The following is a 20,475-nucleotide window of genomic DNA, read 5'->3' on the forward strand; positions in this document are numbered from 1 at the left end:
AATTTCATTTTTGTCCGTATTGAACTGAGAATGGATGATAGGAAAACTTAAAACGGTCCACCTTTTCAATACAAAAATGTTATAGTTTATTTATAACATGTATTTGCACTTGGAACTAGTTTCAACGCTGTTTTGCGTCATCATCAGCCAAAATGTGGGAAATAGGCCAGCATGTAGGCATTTATATTACACAAGGCGTTACATTAAACAATACACATCTTACAAGGAGATAAAAACAGGGACGAATATAGAAACAAATGAATCGTTGAGGAAGCAAAAGTTATACATATTAAAAATAACCTTAACCACACATCTTGCAGTGCGAAAGTGTTCTTGAATGATTCCTGAATATAAAACACACGCGCACACATTTCTGAAGAGCCAGCAGGCAGGACAAAGTAAGGTGAAACCTTAAGAGTTCTTCTGAGAAGAGTTAATCATTCTTTCTATGTTCCGACTAACTAATGAAGTCTCTCTTGAGTTCCTGATAAACATACACAACAGGAAATTCTCCTTCACTCTCAACAATAGCTATAAAGACCAACGGTAAAATTTCATTTAAATATTGTGCAGAGACTTGAAAGCATGATCTTGAACATGATATAACTCCTTCATATAACCCAATTTTTTACACAAGGTGTTACATTAAATAATACACATCTTACGAGGAGATAAAAACAGGGACGAATGTAGAAACACATGCATCGTTGAGAAAGCAAAAGTTATACATATTAAAAATAAGCTTAACCACACAACTTGCAGTGCGAAAATATTTGCCTGGAATGATTCCTGAATACAAAACGCACGCGCACACACTTCTAAAGAGCCAGCAGGCAGGAAAAAGTTAGGTGAAACCTTAAGAGTTCTTCTGAGAAGAGTTAATCATTCTTTCTATGTTCCGAATAACTAATGAAGTCTCCCTTGAGTTCCTGATAAACATACACAACAGGAAATTAAACAATACACATCTTACAAGGAGATAAAAGCAGGGAAAGTTATACATATAAAAAATAACCTTAACCACACATCTTGTGGTGCGAAAATATTCGTCTTGAATGATTCCTGAATACAAAACACACACGCACACATTTCTGAAGAGCCAGCAGGCAGGAAAAAGTAAAGTGAAACCTTAAGAGTTCTTCTGAGAAGAGTTCATCATTTTTTCTATGTTCCGATTAACTAATGAAGTCCCCTTGAGTTCCTGATAAACATACACAGCAGGAAATTCTCCTTCACTCTCAACAATAGCTATAAAGACCAACAGTAAATTTCATTTTAAATATTGTGCAGAGACGTGAAAGCATGATCTTGAACATGATATAACTCCTTCATTTAACCCCATTTTTTACACAAGGTGTTACATTAAACAATACACATCTTACGAGGAGATAAAAACAGGGACGAATGTAGAAACAAATGCAACATTGAGAAAGCAAAAGCAAAAGTTATACATATTAAAAATAAGCTTAACCACACAACTTGCAGTGCGAAAATATTTGCCTTGAATGATTCCTGAATACAAAACGCACGCGCACGCATTTCTAAAGAGCCAGCAGGCAGGAAGAATAAGGTGAAACCTTAAGAGTTCTTCTGAGAAGAGTTCATCATTTTTTCTATGTTCCGACTAACTAATGAAGTCCCCTTGAGTTCCTGATAAACATACACAACAGGAAATTCTCCTTAACTCTCAACGATAGCTATAAAGACCAATGGTAAATTGTATTTTAAATACTGTGCAGAGATGTGGAAGTATGATCTTGAACATGATATAACTTCTTCATTTAACCACCTTTGAAAGTTTCTCTCTATATTACATAGCTTCATTAACACACCATTCTGTAGATGCACAAAATAATCCTGTAATCTTCACAGGTCCGGTATTCAGCTCGACAAGAATATAAAATAGGTATTAAGGAATACGTTGTTGAGAGCACTTCGCCATCGACAATAACATCAAATTTGCTAATATCCAATTCTGGGCTAGGTACGTAGATGACACATTTATAATCCTAGATGAACGCTCCATAGACGCGCCATCCACCCTCAAAAACCTTAATAACATTGATCATGACATTAAATTTACCTTAGAATCAGAGACAAACAACTCCATCAACTTCCTAGACCTAACAATCAATAGGCACCCCTCTTCGTTCACTAATTCATTAGTTAGTCGGAACATAGAAAGAATGATGAACTCTTCTCAGAAGAACTCTTAAGGTTTCACCTTACTTTTTCCTGCCTGCTGGCTCTTTAGAAGTGTGTGCGCGTGCGTTTTGTATTCAGGAATCATTCCAGGCAAATATTTTCGCACTGCAAGTTGTGTGGTTAAGCTTATTTTTAATATGTGTAACTTTTGCTTTCTCAACGATGCATGTGTTTCTACATTCGTCCCTGTTTTTATCTCCTCGTAAGATGTGTATTATTTAATGTAACACCTTGTGTAAAAAATTGGGTTAACTGAAGGAGTTATATCATGTTCAAGATCATGCTTTCACGTCTCTGCACAATATTTAAATGAAATTTTACCGTTGGTCTTTACTCTTGTTGAGAGTGATGGAGAATTTCCTGTTGTGTATTGTTATCAGGAACTCAAGGGAGACTTCATTAGTTAGTCGGAACATAGAAAAAAATGATGAACTCTTCTCAGAAGAACTCTTAAGGTTTCACTTTACTTTGTCCTGCCTGCTGGCTCTTCAGAAATGTGTCCGCGTGTGTTTTATATTCAGGAATCATTCAGGAACACTTTCGCACTGCAAGATGTGTGGTTAAGGTTATTTTTAATATGTATAACTTTTGCTTCCTCAACGATTCATTTGTTTCTATATTCGTCCCTGTTTTTATCTCCTTGTAAGATGTGTATTGTTTAATGTAACGCCTTGTGTAATATAAATGCCTACATGCTGGCCTATTTCCCACATTTTGGCTGATGATGACGCAAAACAGCGTTGAAACTAGTTCCAAGTGCAAATACATGTTATAAATAAACTATAACATTTTTGTATTGAAAAGGTGGACCGTTTTAAGTTTTCCTATCATCCATTCTCAGTTCAATACGGACAAAAATGAAATTCTTAAGTTTAAACAGCAGTAATACTGTCGCTATATGTGGACATTTTGCTCTGCACTATAGCTCGTGCAGTATTACAGTCGCAGAGCGTCAGTTACAGCAAACTGTTAGGGGTGAGCAGTGGACCTTAGAACATGGCTTTCGGTTTTCTGCCGCAAAGACCTCTGTTGTCCACTTTTGTCGTCAACGTACTCTTCACCCCCATCCTGAGCTTTATTTAGGCAATGTCGTTCTTTCAGTTGTTGACACTTACCGATTTCTTGGGCTCCTTTTTGACAGTAAATTATTATGGGTGCCACACGTGTGGTAGTTACAAGTGCAGTGCACTAAGAAGCTTAATATCCTGAAGTTTCTTAGCAGCACTTCTTGGGGGTAGTGACCGCACGGTGCTCCTACGATTCTTTAGGGCACATATTTTATCTCGACTAGACTACGGCAGTGCAGCATATGGCTCAGCAAGACCAAGCGTTCTTGCGAAGCTAAACAGCATCCACCACAGCGGGGTTAGGTTGGCGACGGGACCTTTTCGTACAAGCCCCATAGCTAGCCTGCTCGCTGAGTCTGGTGTGCCGCCTTTACACCTGAGGCGCCAGCAAATGCTTCTTTCGTATGCTGCAAATTTGCGACAGATGCCACTTCATTCCAGCTATCCTTGCGTATTCGACAATGGCCACCGTTTTCTGTACGCTGCTTGTCCTCGAGCAACGCGGCCGGTTCGCATACGCTTGGAGAGCAGTTACAGGTTGTTTAACGTACCTTCGGTTCCTTGCCTTGTCAGACAACCAAGTGGGGTACCTCCGTGGGTAGTACGGCGACCTGAAATAATCCTGGTCCTACACACTGGCCCGAAGGAAAACACGGACCCTTCGATTTATTGGAGGCTCTTCCTGTCCGTTGTTGGCTGTTATCCAGGTTCAGTCGTCATCTACACGGGGCTGTGCGTTCGTTGTCGACAATGAGAGGTTTCTTTTTGCTCTCTCGGAAACCTGTAGTGTGTACACAGCAGAGCTCTATGCTATCTCTGCAGCTCTGCGGTACGCACTGTACAATGAGCGCCGACACTTTCTTGTGTGTACTGACTCCTTGAGTTCGCTTCAGTCTATTGATACCTGTTTCCCTCGGCACCCTCTGGTGCAGCGGATCCAGGACCTGCTGGCCGGGTGTTCGGATTCCGGCACCAGAATCACTTTTCTGTGGCTCCCAAGCCACATGGGCATAGAGGGAAACGAGTTAGCAGATCAGGCTGCCAAGGAGGCAGTTACACTGCCCCCGTTGCCTTTCAAGGTTCCAGCAAGTGATATTCGCTCTTAGCTGCGACATCTGGTTATGTCATATTGGGAGATGGAGTGGCAGGCCATTCCAATTCCCAATAAGCTGAGAGCCATAAAAGGAACAACGAAGGTTCGGATCGGCCATGGTATCGTGACTCACTCGCATCTTTTGAAAGGAGAACCTCCTCCGGTGTGTACCTGCGGTGACCATCTTACCGTGGTACACATCCTTACGGAGTGTGCCGACCTGGCCGATCTTCGCCGTAGTCTTAACCCCCCGAGTAACATCTCCCTTATCCTGCTTGATGACGAGCAGTCAGCAGACCTCGTCATCCGCTTTATGAGGGATAGTGGTCTGTTTTATCGTGTGTAATGTTGTGTTTTGTGCTAGTGTATTTGTGTCCATTGCGCTTTTATCCTATTGACTTGATTTTAGTTTGTGTTGCGCATTTTAATGTGTTATTTTAATGTCTAACATAAATTATGTATATACATTTGTACTAGCAGGCAATGCCTTATTCCTTTGTCTCCTATATTTTCTCTTATTTTATTCCAAAATAAGGCATTGCGGATTAGATCCACTGATTGTTTTAATCTCGTACTCATTTTTCATCACCATTTTTTTAAACTCTAGTCAGTGGATATGTTTTAAAATTTTAACTGTCACATATCATGTCGTCCATCTCGTTTCATTAGGGGCCAATGACCTTCGATGTTAGGCCCCTTTAAACAACAAGCATCATCATCATCACATCTGTCTCGTCTCCTTTTTCTGTTGCTCCCTGACCTGTCATTGTGTGTACCGAGGCGCCAGTTCTGAAAATCAGGCGCCACAATAATACACATACCGTGTGTTGATTAGGCCTGTCTGTAATGTTTGGCCTTCAGTAGTAGCTACTGGGGTGAAAAGTATGAACTTAACTTAGTGTACAGGCTATCCCTTGAACATTACAGCAAGTGAAGGCAGTAAAAGTGAAGTTTAACAGAACAGCATTGTGTGTTTTTTGTGCTGTGTCCACGCACATTTGTTGTTTGAGCACTGAAATACCGATTTTTCACCTCTGGATGGATCAAAATTCTCAGTTCATGTTAATTAACATTAAATTACTATGGTTTTCCGACCCCATTGAAGAGCTTAAATTATTATTTACTAGGTTCATTAAACTAAACCCTCTCTCACAAGAAGTACTGGATGCAGATAACACAGACACAATACAATGTCACTTGCCTAAATCGGAAATCTTTTTGCTCAAAAACTCTCAAATTTATCCCCTTTTAATTCCTATCACTTGTGTAGAGTGCTTTGCTTTACTTTTTCAGAGTCCATGGTAAAATTCACTTGTTGGTTCTTAAAATGCTGCACCAATGTTTTCAATATGAAGCATTGAGTGACATCGTGGTCAGGGTGAACAGCAAGGACAGAATAGTGCTAATGGGCGATTTCAATGCGAGAGTTGGGAATAGAACTGAAGGATACGAAAGGGTGATTGGTAAATGTGGGGAAAATATGGAAGCTAATGGGAATGGGAAGCGTTTGCTGGACTTCTGTGCTAGTGTGGGTTTAGCTGTTATGAATACATTCTTCAAGCATAAGGCTATTCACCGCTACACATGGGAGGCTAGGGGTACCAGATCCATAATAGACTATATCTTAACAGACTTTGAATTCAGGAAATCTTTTAGGAATGTACGAGTTTTTCGGGGATTTTTAGATGATACAGACCATTATCTGATCTGTAGTGAACTAAGTATCTCTAGGCCTAGGGTAGAGAAAGTGAAATCTGTCTGCAAACGAATAAGGGTAGAAAATCTCCATGACGAGGAAATTAGACAGAAGTACATGGATATGATTAGTGAGAAGTTTCGAACAGTAGACAGTAAGCAGGTTCAGGATATAGAAAGTGAATGGGTGGCATACAGGGATGCTGTAGTAGAAACAGCAAGGGAATGGCTAGGAACAACTGTGTGTAAAGATGGGAAAAGGCGAACATCTTGGTGGAATGATGAAGTGAGAGCAGCCTGTAAACGTAAAAAGAAGGCTTATCAGAAATGGCTCCAAACAAGGGCCGAGGCAGACAGGGATTTGTACGTAGATGAAAGAAACAGAGCGAAACAAATAGTTGTTGAATCCAAAAAGAAGTCATGGGAAGATTTTGGTAATAACCTGGAAAGGCTAGGTCAAGCAGCAGGGAAACCTTTCTGGACAGTAATAAAGAATCTTAGGAAGGGAAGGAAAAAGGAAATGAACAGTGTTTTGAGTAATTCAGGTGAACTCATAACAGATCCCAGGGAATCACTGGAGAGGTGGAGGGAATATTTTGAACATCTTCTCAATGTAAAAGGAAATCATCATGGTGGTGTTGCAAACAGTCAAGCTCATGGGGAGGAGGAAAATGATGTTGGTGAAATTATGCTTGAGGAAGTGGAAAGGATAGTAAATAAACTCTTGTCATAAGGCAGCAGGAATAGATGAAATTAGACCTGAAATGGTGAAGTATAGTGGGAAGGCAGGGATGAAATGGCTTCATAGAGTAGTCAAATTAGTGTGGAGTACCTTCAGATTGGACAAAAGCAGTAATTGCACCTATCTATAAGCAAGGGAACAGGAAGGATTGCAACAACTATCGAGGTATCTCATTGATTAGTATACCAGGCAAAGTATTCACTGGCATCTTGGAAGGGAGGGTGCAATCAGTCATTGAGAGGAAGTTGGATGAAAACCAGTGTGGTTTCAGACCACAGAGAGGCTGTCAGGATCAGATTTTCAGTATGCGCCAGGTAATTGAAAAATGCTACGAGAGGAATAGGCAGTTGTGTTTATGTTTCGTAGATCTAGAGAAAGCGTATGACAGGGTACCGAGAGAAAAGATGTTCGCTATACTGGGGGACTATGGAATTAAAGGTAGATTATTAAAATCAATCAAAGGCATTTATGTTGACAATTGGGCTTCAGTGAGAATTGATGGTAGAATGAGTTCTTGGTTCAGGGTACTTACAGGAGTTAGACAAGGCTGTAATCTTTCACCTTTGCTGTTTGTAGTTTACATGGATCATATGCTGAAAGGTATAAAATGGCAGGGAGGGATTCAGTTAGATGGAAATGTAGTAAGCAGTTTGGCCTATGCTGACGACTTGGTCTTAATGGCAGACTGTGCCGAAAGCCTGCAGTCTAACATCTTGGAACTTGAAAATAGGTGCAATGAGTATGGTATGAAAATTAGCCTCTGGAAGACTAAATTGATGTCAGTAGGTAAGAAATCCAACAGAATTGAATGTCAGATTGGTGATACAAAGCTAGAACAGGTCGATAATTTCAAGTATTTAGGTTGTGTGTTTTCCCAGGATGGTAATATAGTAAGTGAGATTGAATCAAGGTGTAGTAAAGCTAATGCAGTGAGCTCGCAGTTGCGATCAGCAGTATTCTGTAAGAAGAAAGTCAGCTCCCAGACGAAACTATCTTTACATCGGTCTGTTTTCAGACCAACTTTGCTTTATGGGAGCGAAAAGTGGGTGGACTCAGGATATCTTATTCATTAGAAGTAACAGACATGAAAGTAGCAAGAATGATTGCTGGTACAAACAGGTGGGAACAATGGCAGGAGGGAACTCGGAATGAGGAGATAAAGGCTAATTTAGGAATGAACTCGATGGATGAAGCTGTACGCATAAACCGGTTTCGGTGGTGGGGTCATGTGAGGTGAATGGAGGAGGATAGGTTACCTAGGAGAATAATGGACTCTGTTATGGAGGGTAAGAGAAATAGAGGGAGACCAAGACGACGATGGTTAGACTCTGTTTCTAACGATTCAAAGATAAGAGGTATAGAACTAAATGATGCCACAACACTAGTTGCAAATCGAGGATTGTGGCGACGTTTAGTAAATTCTCAGAGGCTTGCAGGCTGAACGCTGAAAGGCATAACAGTCTATAATGATAATGAATGAATAATGAATGAATGAATGAATGAACACAATTTAAACTACAACCTAACCATATAATAGTCTCGTATGACATCACCAATATGTACTCGAGCATCTCTGTAAATGATACTAGAAATATTATGAAATGAACCTTTCCGAATACAGTAATTTAAGCAAATTTGAGATAACTGACTTCATTAAATTATTGAGCTTTGTTTTGAACAACTATTTCACCTTCAACAACAAAATCTACCATCAGAAAGGACTGGCGATGGGGAATCCTGTTTTGGGCATTCTAGCTAACATTTTTATGGACTATCTAGAGGCTAATCAAATAGTACACAAAGTCAGCAGCCTCCACCTATGGATAAGATTCGTAGATGACACATTTGCCATCATTGATAAACAGCAAAACAATAACGACAACAATAACATTACCTTCACAACGAAAGATGAAACCAAAAACTTTAAATTTTTTAGATGTAACCATAAATAGAGCCAGTAATAAATTCAAATTTCAAATCTATAGAAAACCCACTTTTGCCCCTCTGACGATAAGAAAAGAATCTTTGCACCCCCGTTCTCACAAATTAGCAACCTTCTACAGCTCCTCTTTGTGGGAAGATTATCCTCATAATGAGATGGTGTTCATGTTCAAATTTTTCTACATTATTCAGCTGGCCTATTGGCTCCACTGCTACCCTGCCTAATCCATAGAGCGTTCAAAATTTCTTTCCAACGACAGCCGATAAAAAGAACTACAATATATTAAAGAACTGGCTAAACTTAACGGCTACAAACCAAACACGGTTAATAAAATTATAAACAAAATCAAATTAAATCTGCTACTAATTTAACCCCTGAAAGACCTAAAAAGAAAGTTTTGCTGCTTTTACCTTCACAAATCCGGCTCTATATCAGATCACCAACCCAATCAAGAAACACAACGTTAACCTTTTGAGCGCCGCGTGCTATTACGGTTTTCCTACCACTGAGCGCCAGGGCCAGTTTGTTTTTTGCAAGCTTTTGTTTGATCACTCACAGTTCAGCTGTTATTGTAGGTAGAAACTTGAGATTTTCGTTATTTTTTTTTAACTAATAATATTGCCTATACGAATAAGGTCTTATTCAGTTCATTTATGACCATTAGTAAACATTTGGCAGCAAAACCCAAAAATATTGATTAAACATAAAACAAAACAAAAGTTTAGCAATAAAATTTAAGTAGGACAAAAAATTTCTTGTACATCGCGAACATATTTATTGAACAGTACAACCTATTATGAAGCTATATTAAAAATTTTATTCATTAAAATAAATCTATAGTAAAATATAATTATTTTATATATCCAATTGTGCCTAAAATAAAAGTCTAATTAAACTAGTTTCGTTTATATATGAATACTTAATAAATACGGTACAAACGTCTTTTACATAACATACTACAAATAATAATAATAATAATAAAATTCAGAGCAAGTATATTTTCCAAGATCTCTCAAACACACTTATGTTTTGTGAAGCACAATGGATATATAATCATTTTCACCGTAATAAATGAACAAGTAAAAGATCGAGAGCAACTAGACACAGAGCGGACAAGTTGCACTGCCGCGCCAATAAATATGCCCTGCTGATTGGACTAGTACTGAAGGAATGGCCTTGAAAATAAATGAGGCTGTTTATTGCAAAAATATTAAGTTTTTAACTATCTATTTGGGAAATTCTGAAAGGAAATGACTTACTTATAATAATAAAAAATAAATACTCAACGCCCTTTCAAAAGGACATTTTTCAGATGAAAACCAAAGGGGCTTTCAAAAGGACGTTGGTGCTTAGAGGGTTAATATTGCTTTCAAAACCTGTAATACAAACAAATATATTCTTTAACTTCCATGCAGTAAATTCAACACACAACCGATACTCAAATTCAGGGATTTATAGACTCAAATGCGCCCAATGTGAGTTTTCTTTTGTTGGGCCAACTGGACACAGCTTTCAAACGAGATACTTAAGAGCATTACAACGCATCTAAGCACAACAAACACTATGCTGTAAGTATTCATATGAAAGAAACGGGGCATAGCTTCACCCCTATAGACCAGATCTTAAAGGTTATTAATAAAGGTAGTTTAATGGCTGAATTCAAAAACACCTACATCTTTTTAGACCAACACTTCAATAAGAATCAAAATCTAAATGACATTGTAGAAACAAAGAGCCCGGTCACAGAACAAATTCCTAACTTATTGTCATCTCTTCACATAAAGAGTAATAATTTTTTAAAAATCTTCAACTATAAATCCAGCATTAATACCCCTTTATCAACAGCAGCCAATGTCCCTTCCCCCGGCCACACCCCTTCCCCCACTCGTACCAGTGGTGATCTTAACGCCCCGCCCACCCCACCTCCCAACACCCTCCCCGCCAACAGTGACACACCACTACAATGCGAGAAGCAGAGGTAAAGCGACTGTCAGACCACCTCGCACAAGCAACACAGCCAGACTTCTCTCGTAAAGTCTAAAGGGTAAGTGTCAAGAAGATTAATCCACTATGAACTTTCTCAATATAGCACTCACACACTTTTTCGTTTATTTCACAGATTTCAACATGCTTCACAAGCCGTTACACTTACACCTAGAATCCAGTTGAACTCATCTTCAGACTACACAGGAATAACTTCAATACTTCATAACCTAGACAACATTCAACATGTTTAAATGGAGATGGTATAATCTGTTATTTAAACGAGACTCGATTGAGCGTTGTCTACCAGCAATCTTGCCATCTAACCAGCACCTCACTTCAGAAAAGAGTTTTTAATAGAGATTCTCGTTTCCTTAAGAAAGTAATGTTGATCTGTAGAAAATTTTGGCTATCCCAAAAGCTATATGAGCTGAACATGCTTGATCTCCTATATATACTCAAAGAAATGTGTAAATGTTGTGATTCCAATAGACTTCAATTGCCGTCCCATTATCGGAATTATGAGTGTTGATATTTTGTATTTATTTCCATTGAATGTGGACATGAGTAGGACGTCCCATTAGAACTTTAAGACAAGATTGGCCAGTTCATTTCCAGATGTATCATGTTCTTATACATTAGTGTAAAATATTGAAAAAAAATAGTTGTTAAGAATAGTTTAGTACAGTTAACCCTCTACTGCATAAATTATTTTTCGTTTTTGTTTGGTGAAGAAAATTTCAATTTTTAATGTTCAACATACGTTCAGTGTTTAGATATACCAGCAATTCTTAACTGGGGCTGATAGCTTAACACTTGTATGTGATGTGGATTGCCATGACACACACACACACACACACACACACACACACACACACACACACACGATTTTTCACAATTTTACGCTAAGCTTTTACAGGTGAAAAGTTACATGTTGCCCAATGGCAACAGTGTGCAGTAGAGGGTTAACCTCCTATATAGCTGAAAGAACGTGTTTTCTTTCACTTGACTTCAAGTGTCGTCTCATCAGTATTCTAATATTTGATATTTTTGTATTATCTCCATTGGAAGTGTGCATGAATTGGACATCTCATTAGAGCTATAAGACATGATCGGCCAGTCCACTCCAAATATGACCACGATGTTCTTGTACATCAGTGAAAATTGTTTTATAAAAAAATTAATTCATGAGAATAGTTGTAGTATAGTCCACTCAGACTTGTATTTAGAATTTAGGCTGCTGATGCCTGCAATGACAGGTGAAACATGTACCATATGCTTAAACTTTAATATAATGATTGTATTATAGTCTTCAAGAGACTTTAATATGGTATTAAATCTTAACATTATTATAATCTTAAATGTATAAATACATTGATAGGAAAGAGAGATGATGATGTATTATTTCTTTATTTTTCAGAGAGAACTACTTGCTGAACATCTCCTCTTTGTGGGAAGATTATCCTCATAATGAGATGGTGTTCATGTTCAAATTTTTCTACATTATTCAGCTGGCCTATTGGCTCCACTGCTACCCTGAACTCTACTTCCAGAAGACGAAGCGTGAGGAGATGCCTGCTCGGATCCGCTATGCCACACTGGGTTTGGTTTATGTGGCAGCTGCATATCTGCTGAAGTAAGTACAATTATTGAACAGATTAAACTGAAGAAAGTGGTTGTTAAATTATGTAAAGGTTTACTGTTGCATCTGTATTGTTTGTTATGTAACAGATTTCTACCACTTCCTCTTTGGCAACTGGTAGTGGAAAGTACACCCAAAAAAAGTTGATCTTCAGGGGTTGACTTTCAGTTAACATTTCTTGCTTGAAATTTAATTTAATTTTTGTTCATTATGCTTTGATAGTGTCATAAAACAGCAAAGTACTAAGTACTTATTCATAGTACAGCAGTCATATAAGTGAACTACAGAATATAGGCATATAGGACTGTACCAAAATGGACAACAATAACTGTAACAGCAATAGCATCTATCCAATTGGAGGTCTGAAAATCATCTCAATGGTCCATCCTCGGTAACTTTGTAGACATATAACTCGTAGACACTGGAAATCTGGCAGCAATTTGAATTGGTATTATGTTAATAGCTGCATTTTCTTCTGTTACAGCTTCTCACGAGTTGGCATTTGCCTGCTGGTGCTTCATTATGCTTCAGAAGCTCTGTTCCATGCTGCAAGACTGATCTATTTCGTGGATAAAGCTGAAAATGGAAGTAAAGGTGAGGACGATATACAGTGTGCGACAGCGTTCATAGTGTATCTTGACTTGCGTAATTCATGGACATAGTACATCAAAGAGCAAGGTATGACACTGTGTTTTATTGTTAAAGAGGTGATTTGCTGAGCATCACGCTTTCACTGTTGAAGCTTAATGATAGCGTGGTTAGTACAGAAGTGAGTGAGAGACCTTTATGGACACCAAATGTAGTAGAAAATGTTTGTGCTGCCATCTTTGGGAGCCCAAAGAAATCTGCTCGGCATCACTTTGCGGAATTGCGTATTTCAGACCGTACATTTAGAAGTATATTGCATCCCTATAAATTGCAAGTTTCCCACAAACTGAAGCCTACAGATTTTGTTGCTGAGAACAGTGTAGCATAACCATGTGTGAACTCCTTCGTGTAAATCCATAGGTGTTACACAGCTTGCTTATGTCAGATGGAGTGCATTTTGAGGTATGTGGATCCGTGAATAAACAAACCATGTAGTAGTGGAGTGGCGTAAACCCACGCGAGCTGCATATCAAACCAATGCACATTGCCTGCTGGTGTGGAGTTGTTTCCTTTTCCTAGGATGACGAAAGTGAGACTTTAAAATAACTGCCAATAGTGAACGTTAATTACTGATGCTGAAAGACTTTCTTCTTCCACAATTACAGATGATGAATGTGGATATGAAGAATTCATGGTTCCAACAAGATGGGGCAACCACGCATACATCACAATATTACAATATATTAGAATCATTCTGTATTGACGGTTTTCGCTTTACAAAGGTGAAAAATGAGAGTATCCTCCTAATTCAATACATCATATAATCACAATATGCGTGGATTTTTTATGATAGACCTTTCCATAGATTAATTTCCCATCATGGTGACATTCCTTGGCCAGTCTGGTCCCCTGTTCTTACATGTCCTGATTTTTTTATTATGGGGTTCCTCAAGCAAAACTTTTCCAGACATCCTACCGTACTGGAATTAAAAGATTACAGCTGCTGTGGCTTATATCCCTAACAACATGTTACACCTGTAATGGACAGCTTCCAACACTGGTTAGAAGAATTTTTGGCGCAGCGTCATTTGTCCAAGGTCATATTAAATATTAAATCGTAAATGGCAATCCTCTTAACTACTATTGTACTGACAGAGGAACAGAATAAAGCATTTGTTTAAGGCTCAGTTTTATAAATATGCTATGAATACTACATAAATTATCATTCAGTAAACATTGTGAATTTTAAGAACGTAGACCTTCCAGTATAAAACTTCTATTAATTTTTGCCATCATTTCCCTTTATCTAGCTGTAGCCAGGTAGGGGCAACTATGGTTCTCCACTTTCTTCGGTCTTTCCACCACTCCTCCAACACTTGTGTTCCAGTCCAAGTTTCTTTCTATAATACTGCGTTGGATTGTGTCCTTCCATCTCAATCGTGGTCGTACACGGCCTCTCCTTCCTTGCATTTGCATTTCCATCACCTTTTTTGGCATTCTTTCGTCACTCATTCACTTTATGTGCCCAAACCATCTTTGTCGGCTCTTCTCTATTCGATCCATTTTTTCCACTCCAATTTCTTCGCTGATTTTCTCATTCCTTCCTTTGTCTCTTCTACTCTTCTGTACCATACTCCTCAAGAACTTCATTTCAGCTGCCTGTATTCAACTCTCATCCTTCTTTGTCATTGTCGAAGTTTCTGCTTCGTAAGTTGTTATGGGTACGTAATACATCTTGCACATAGTTGCCTTTGCTTCCGTTGGCACATCTTTGTCCCATAACATGTTTCTTACACTATGATAGAAACAACTTCCAGCTTGAATCCTCTTACTAATCTCAGCACCCAGTTGAGCATTCTCCATTAATTCACTCCCCAGGTATTTGAATGTTTCCACTACTTCCAGGGGCTTGTCTGCAAGTCTAATCTGACCTTTCCCTTCTTTCTCCCCCATAGTCATAACAAGAGTTTTACTCTTTTTTACACTTATTTTCAATCCACATCCTCCAATTTTCCCATTCACCACATCCAACTGTTCTTGAACCTTCTGTCGTCTTCTCCCCAAATAACAATATCATCTGCAAATAACATGTTCGTTTCTCTTCCTCCGTATGCTGCTTTTGCTGTTCTCATGATGTCATCCATTACTATTGTAAACAGGATTTGTGATAGAACACTGGACAGAGCAGATAATGTTTACCATATTCAACTGAAATGAATTTTTCACCTTCAAACCTATGAAAAGAAATGTCCAGATATCTACAAAATTCACTAAGTTATAAATTAAAATGTTCTCCCATTGGACATTTAAACAAACTCCAGCCTGCCACATCTACATTGATAGATTTTTTCCCAAATTATTTATTTTTTGCAATCCATTTACACCATAACTTACAGTTTTGAAGATAACTGAATGTAATTTTGCATAATTGTTTTTCCTATGTAGGAACAGAGAGATGAGGTAAGGAAGAGATAATTCATCCCTTTGGATGTGGAAAGAGATGTGGAAGGATATCTTTCATTTGACTTTTTTATGAGAAATAGTCTAATTGTGGTAAATAGATGGCTCAGAAAGAAGAATAGCCAAAAAGTACCATATTTACCATATTTCTCCAAATCCAAGATGTTTTTTCTCAAAACCTCGTGAAAAATCAAGGGTCGTCATCCATTCGCGACCTAACAGTAACGAACACCACTGGCAGTTATCACGGTAACCATGCTGCTGCTTCTCAACTCCCTGCGCACGCGCGTACAAAACTCGTTGACATTGTCCGTCTCTGTATTCTCTGCCACTCTAACATCACTGGATCTGGGGAAACAGTGAAGAGAGAATTAAATTCTACTAGCTTCTACAAAAGCCTTTCTCAAATCTGCAGAATGGCATCAAAACATATGAGCCTTTGAATTCTTAGAAAGGCCACGGCTACGCAGTGGCAGAGTTACAACGACCCTTGGTAAAATTCTGTTTTATAGACTGTAGGAATATTTTTGTGACGGATCGTCTTATTGTAAAGATTCGTGGAACAGGTATTGTTGGCAATTTTTTACTCGTTGATATTGTGATGACAATTTTAAGTTAATGATTATTGATCATGCGGATGTAAAGAATAATTGTGCAGCCGCAAGGAAATACAGCATAGGCCTAACTAAAGCCAGTATTTGGCGTTAACATGAAGACAGATATAGCTTTAAAAAATCCGTACTGTACAAAAAATGTGTGCGAAAAACGCAAGGGCAGAATTGCCACACCATGGTGCAATAACCTCGTTCGTTGAGTCTCAACGTCCGCACCTTTATTAGGCCTATACATTGCTAGCCATTGAAGTCGGCCAAACCATGTAAGTGAATACGTACGTGTAGCGTCAGCGTGTTGTACCTGATGCTGAGTAAAAGTAACAGTTTTATAGACAGCAGGAATATATTTCTAATGGATCTTCGTATTGTAGAGACGCGTGGAACAATTATTGCCGGCAAATTTTCAACGGCTTCTCTTTGATATTATGATGCCAATTTTAAGTTGATGGTTATTAAAGCCATGGAATTAAAGAATATTGTGCAGCCGCAAAAATGTACGGCATAACTAAAGCCAGTGTTTGGCATTGACGTGAAGACAGGGACAGTCTTCTATCATTCTTTCTTTCTTTCTTTCTTTCTTTCTGTCGTTTTGGCCAACTGTGGACCACATTAATTTGATTTCATCTGCTTCTGGGCTTTGATCTGCACCCTGTAATCCTTCATTCTTTCACTCTGCAACCTTCTCCTTTCACTCTGCAAACTTCTCCTCTCTTCCATCCATGGTATTTGGGTCCACACACTAACTTTTTCTAGGAAACTCTTTGTGTTCTTTATTTTCGACTTGTAAGCTTCCCTGTTGCTTATTTCCGATCCTTGGATTCCCATTTGTCAGGTCCTTCTTCACTTCCTGATGCCAGCTTACCACAGTTTTCCCAGTCTCAAAAAACCTTACTATCTATTTGGTCAGTCTTCCTGGGTCCATTCTGTAGATGTGTCCAAAGAGCATGGCTCTCCTCTTCCGGATGGTGTCTGAGATCTTTTCTATCTTGCGGTACAGTTCTTGGTTTGCTTTCTTTCTGTATGATCCATCCTCTGTTCTTTGGGCCCACAGTATCTTCCTCAGAATTTTTTGCTTCGCCAGTTCTAACTTCTTGACCAATCCTACCTTTATCAGGTTCAAACATTCAGCTTCATAGAAGACTTCTGGACGGATCACTGTCTGGTAATGTCTGAGTTTTGCATTGATTGAGATCTTCTTGTTATAGGTGTTCATCCTTAGCTTGTATGCCAAGTTCATTTTGTTGATTCTCGATATCACTGCCTCTTTCTCTGACAGTTTTTTATCTATTCACTTTCCCAGATATTTAAATTTCTCTACTTTCCGAATTCTCCCTCCCTCTACTGTCATCCCTCGGGATAGTCTAATAATGGCAAGAAATAAATTTCAATTGCAAAGCCTGTATTGTTGTTAGTATACTTTTTCAAAAGGTACAGTCAAAGGTTCAACCTTTACAATACTGATACAAGACAAAACGGACGTATTTGGTAATCTGAATTGTATTTTAATGTGTATTTGTCTTTGTCTATTTTACTTATTCTTACAATTATCTCAGCTGATGATGTCCACCAAGAAGGACGAAACGTCCCAACATTTGTTAATTGCTAATTAAACAAAAATATTCTTAGCATTCTAAAGGTGGAACCTTTGACTGTACTTTTTGAAAAAGTATAGTCTAATAATGTGTACTTTACAAGAAAGGCAATCATACGATTTTACAGAGCACTTTTTAAGCCTGATTTAATTTTTTTGAAGGAAATAATGGGTCATCTTGCATTCAGGGTTGTCTCGGATTCAGAGAATTATAGTACTTGTCTATAATACCCCCTTTTCTGTAATTTTCGATTTCAGAATAGGGTAGGATATATAATAGGTGAAAATTTCACTTACTATAAGTTAGGTTAGCATGATCTAGAAGCAGAATAGGAAACATATCGTCGTTGCTGGGACAAAACTTCCTATGTGATAATAGTTTTGGAGATATACTGACCTGCTACGGTCAGGTCAGGTACATCCTGCTACCGTATGCGACAGACGGTACTACCTGCGACTGTCTGGCCGAGGGTTGGGCGGCTGTTACCAAACTTGACAAACTAAGGGAGAACCAATGTCTATGGGCAGAGGAGTTCACCCATAAGGAGCTTGCTGAAGCCTTTGTGTAGGAAATGACACACAAATTCAAGAGGAAGCTGCTGTCTTGCAGATGTGGCAGGGGACTGCTAAAGGCTAAGGGAGATAACACTAATAGAAAATATTCTCTAACTTTAGGCCTAGCAAGTCAGTTGGAGAGTAATTGCAATCGCTTTCAAGACAAATACGATCCTCGGATCGGAGAACTCAAGACAACAGCTAGGTGCGTATAATGGCTTACAGCCTGAAGCTTCACCAGCTACGAAACCCAAAAAAGACCCATTTGCCAAATTGGAACCTTGAATATTTCAACATTGACAAATAAAACTGAAGAAATAGTTTATATGGTGGAAAGGAGGAAAATTCTTATTATGGGGATGAGTGAAACCAAATGAAAGGCAACAGGAATAAGACACCTCCATCTATACTATAAACTATACTGGTCTGGAAATAACTTGGAGTCAAGAAGTGGAGTGGGCTTTATACTTCATAAAGATATTGATGTTTGTAGCCAGGGGTCTGTTCCATGAACGAACTTTGCAACTTTGCGATTTTCACTTTTCAATTCTTGCAAAGTGCAAAGTCTTTCTGTTCCACCATGATCTAGGTTGTACTTTTCAGTATCTTTGAAAAGTGAAAAGTCTTTGCGAATGAGTGAGCCGATTGAGTTTATTCCATGAGCGAACTGTATAGGCCTATTACTCTATGATTTTAATGCTTTACTTTTCGCGGCGAACTTGATGGTATAATTGTGGTACCGTTTAAGTTTTTATAATGGGAAAGAAAGGTATTACAAGAAGCTGGCTGTGCTGGAAGTTGTCAAGGAGAAACGTGACATCCTTTTTGACATCTTTAAAGATAACCTCTCAAATGATGATACACATCAATGTTAACGAGAGTAGCGTCAACACATCCACACACAGAAGGAAATTCACCCTTCATTAGAAATCCCGTCGCTATGTTATGTGGATTATCAGGCCAACGTACTGTTAGGAAATATTACATTTACTTATAACATCTACGACTTTGGTAACAGTTCTGCAAATAATTGATTTTGATATCCCATACATTGTGCTACACCGTGCAGCTGGGCACCATTTACTAACCAATAAGCATATAAGAATTTGTTCTTCTTCGGAAAGGAATTGACTTCTTTTTGTTGCATGTTTCAATAAATGACCGAATCATTTCAAGAATATAGTCAGCCTGTGTTGGGGTAATACGAAATCACTCGCGAAAGTCCGTTGAAGTGAGGTTATAAAAATTAATCTTGTCTTTGTACGTTCTCTTACTGGATTCTTCATCACTGTCCTCACTTGATGCTAACAAAAGCTTACGTCGTGACGTGTTTATATCACTAAACAAAATTCTACGCTGAGAAACTAGTGTACATACTTGTTAATTAATAGATGAAAAGGGAATCATCTCTTTGCAAGATTTATGAAAACTTTTCACTTCATTTCTTTGCACTTTGCATTTCTGTACCAATGGAGGAACATAACAGGCTTCAAAAATGAAAAGATTCCTAACTTTTCACTTTTCACTTTGCAAGCTAAATCTGGAGGGTGATGGTGGAACAAAATCTGAACTGAAAAGTGCAAAGTGAAAAGTTGCAAAGTTCGTTCGTGGAACAGGCCCCAGATTGAACTTGTCAGTGATAAAATAATTAGTGTCAATAAGTTGGAATGGAGACAAATATCATATAATACAGGTCTGTGTTTCACAGTCAGGATGTTCATATGAAGAAAAAGAAGCCTTCTTGTCCAACTTGGAAGAACATATGGATTGTGAAAATTTGGTAGTAATGGGAGATTTTAATGCTCGCGTTGGATCAGGCAGACTGGGCTATGAATCCTCCTTGGGTTCTCATGGAATGGGGAATAGGACAACAGAGGGTGAACATCTTCTATATCTTTGTATGAGGAACAATATGGTTGTAAGTAACACTTGGTTCAAGAAAAGGGATGCACATAAATCACAGGATATTGTTGGGACGATCAGTATGGAACTGTGATTGATTATATACTCGTCAACCAAGAAGTTCGGAAGATTGTAAATGATGATAGAGTAATTCCTAGTGAAAATTTGGATGGAGACCACAGGCAGTTGGTTGCAGATATCACAAATAGAAAGCCAGCTAAAGCCTACAACAAAAGAACACCAAAAATAAAAATTCGGAGACTTTCTGAACCAAGGGTGACGGAAATGTTTGAAGAAAATGTTCAGAAGATGTTACCAAAAGAAGATTTGAGATCTGCAAATGAGGAATGGGATAACCTGAGGAGAGTATTGGTGAAGACAGCTGTGAGAGTATGT

The 20,475-nt window shown here is 38.5% G+C and overlaps 1 protein-coding gene across 1 annotated transcript in view; it reads left to right on the top strand.

Moving 5' to 3' along the window:
* The window catches only part of TRAM (translocating chain-associated membrane protein 1), an 82,318-nt gene that overhangs the window by 30,090 nt on the left and 31,753 nt on the right, over nt 1–20,475 (top strand). The window contains exons 4-5 of the mRNA XM_067152932.2: nt 12,148–12,363; nt 12,854–12,963. Coding sequence (XP_067009033.1) covers nt 12,148–12,363; nt 12,854–12,963 — 326 coding nt within the window. The remainder of the gene's footprint in view (nt 1–12,147; nt 12,364–12,853; nt 12,964–20,475) is intronic.

This window comes from Anabrus simplex, chromosome 8 (genome assembly GCF_040414725.1).
Source record: "Anabrus simplex isolate iqAnaSimp1 chromosome 8, ASM4041472v1, whole genome shotgun sequence".
Classification (NCBI taxonomy): domain Eukaryota; kingdom Metazoa; phylum Arthropoda; class Insecta; order Orthoptera; family Tettigoniidae; genus Anabrus; species Anabrus simplex.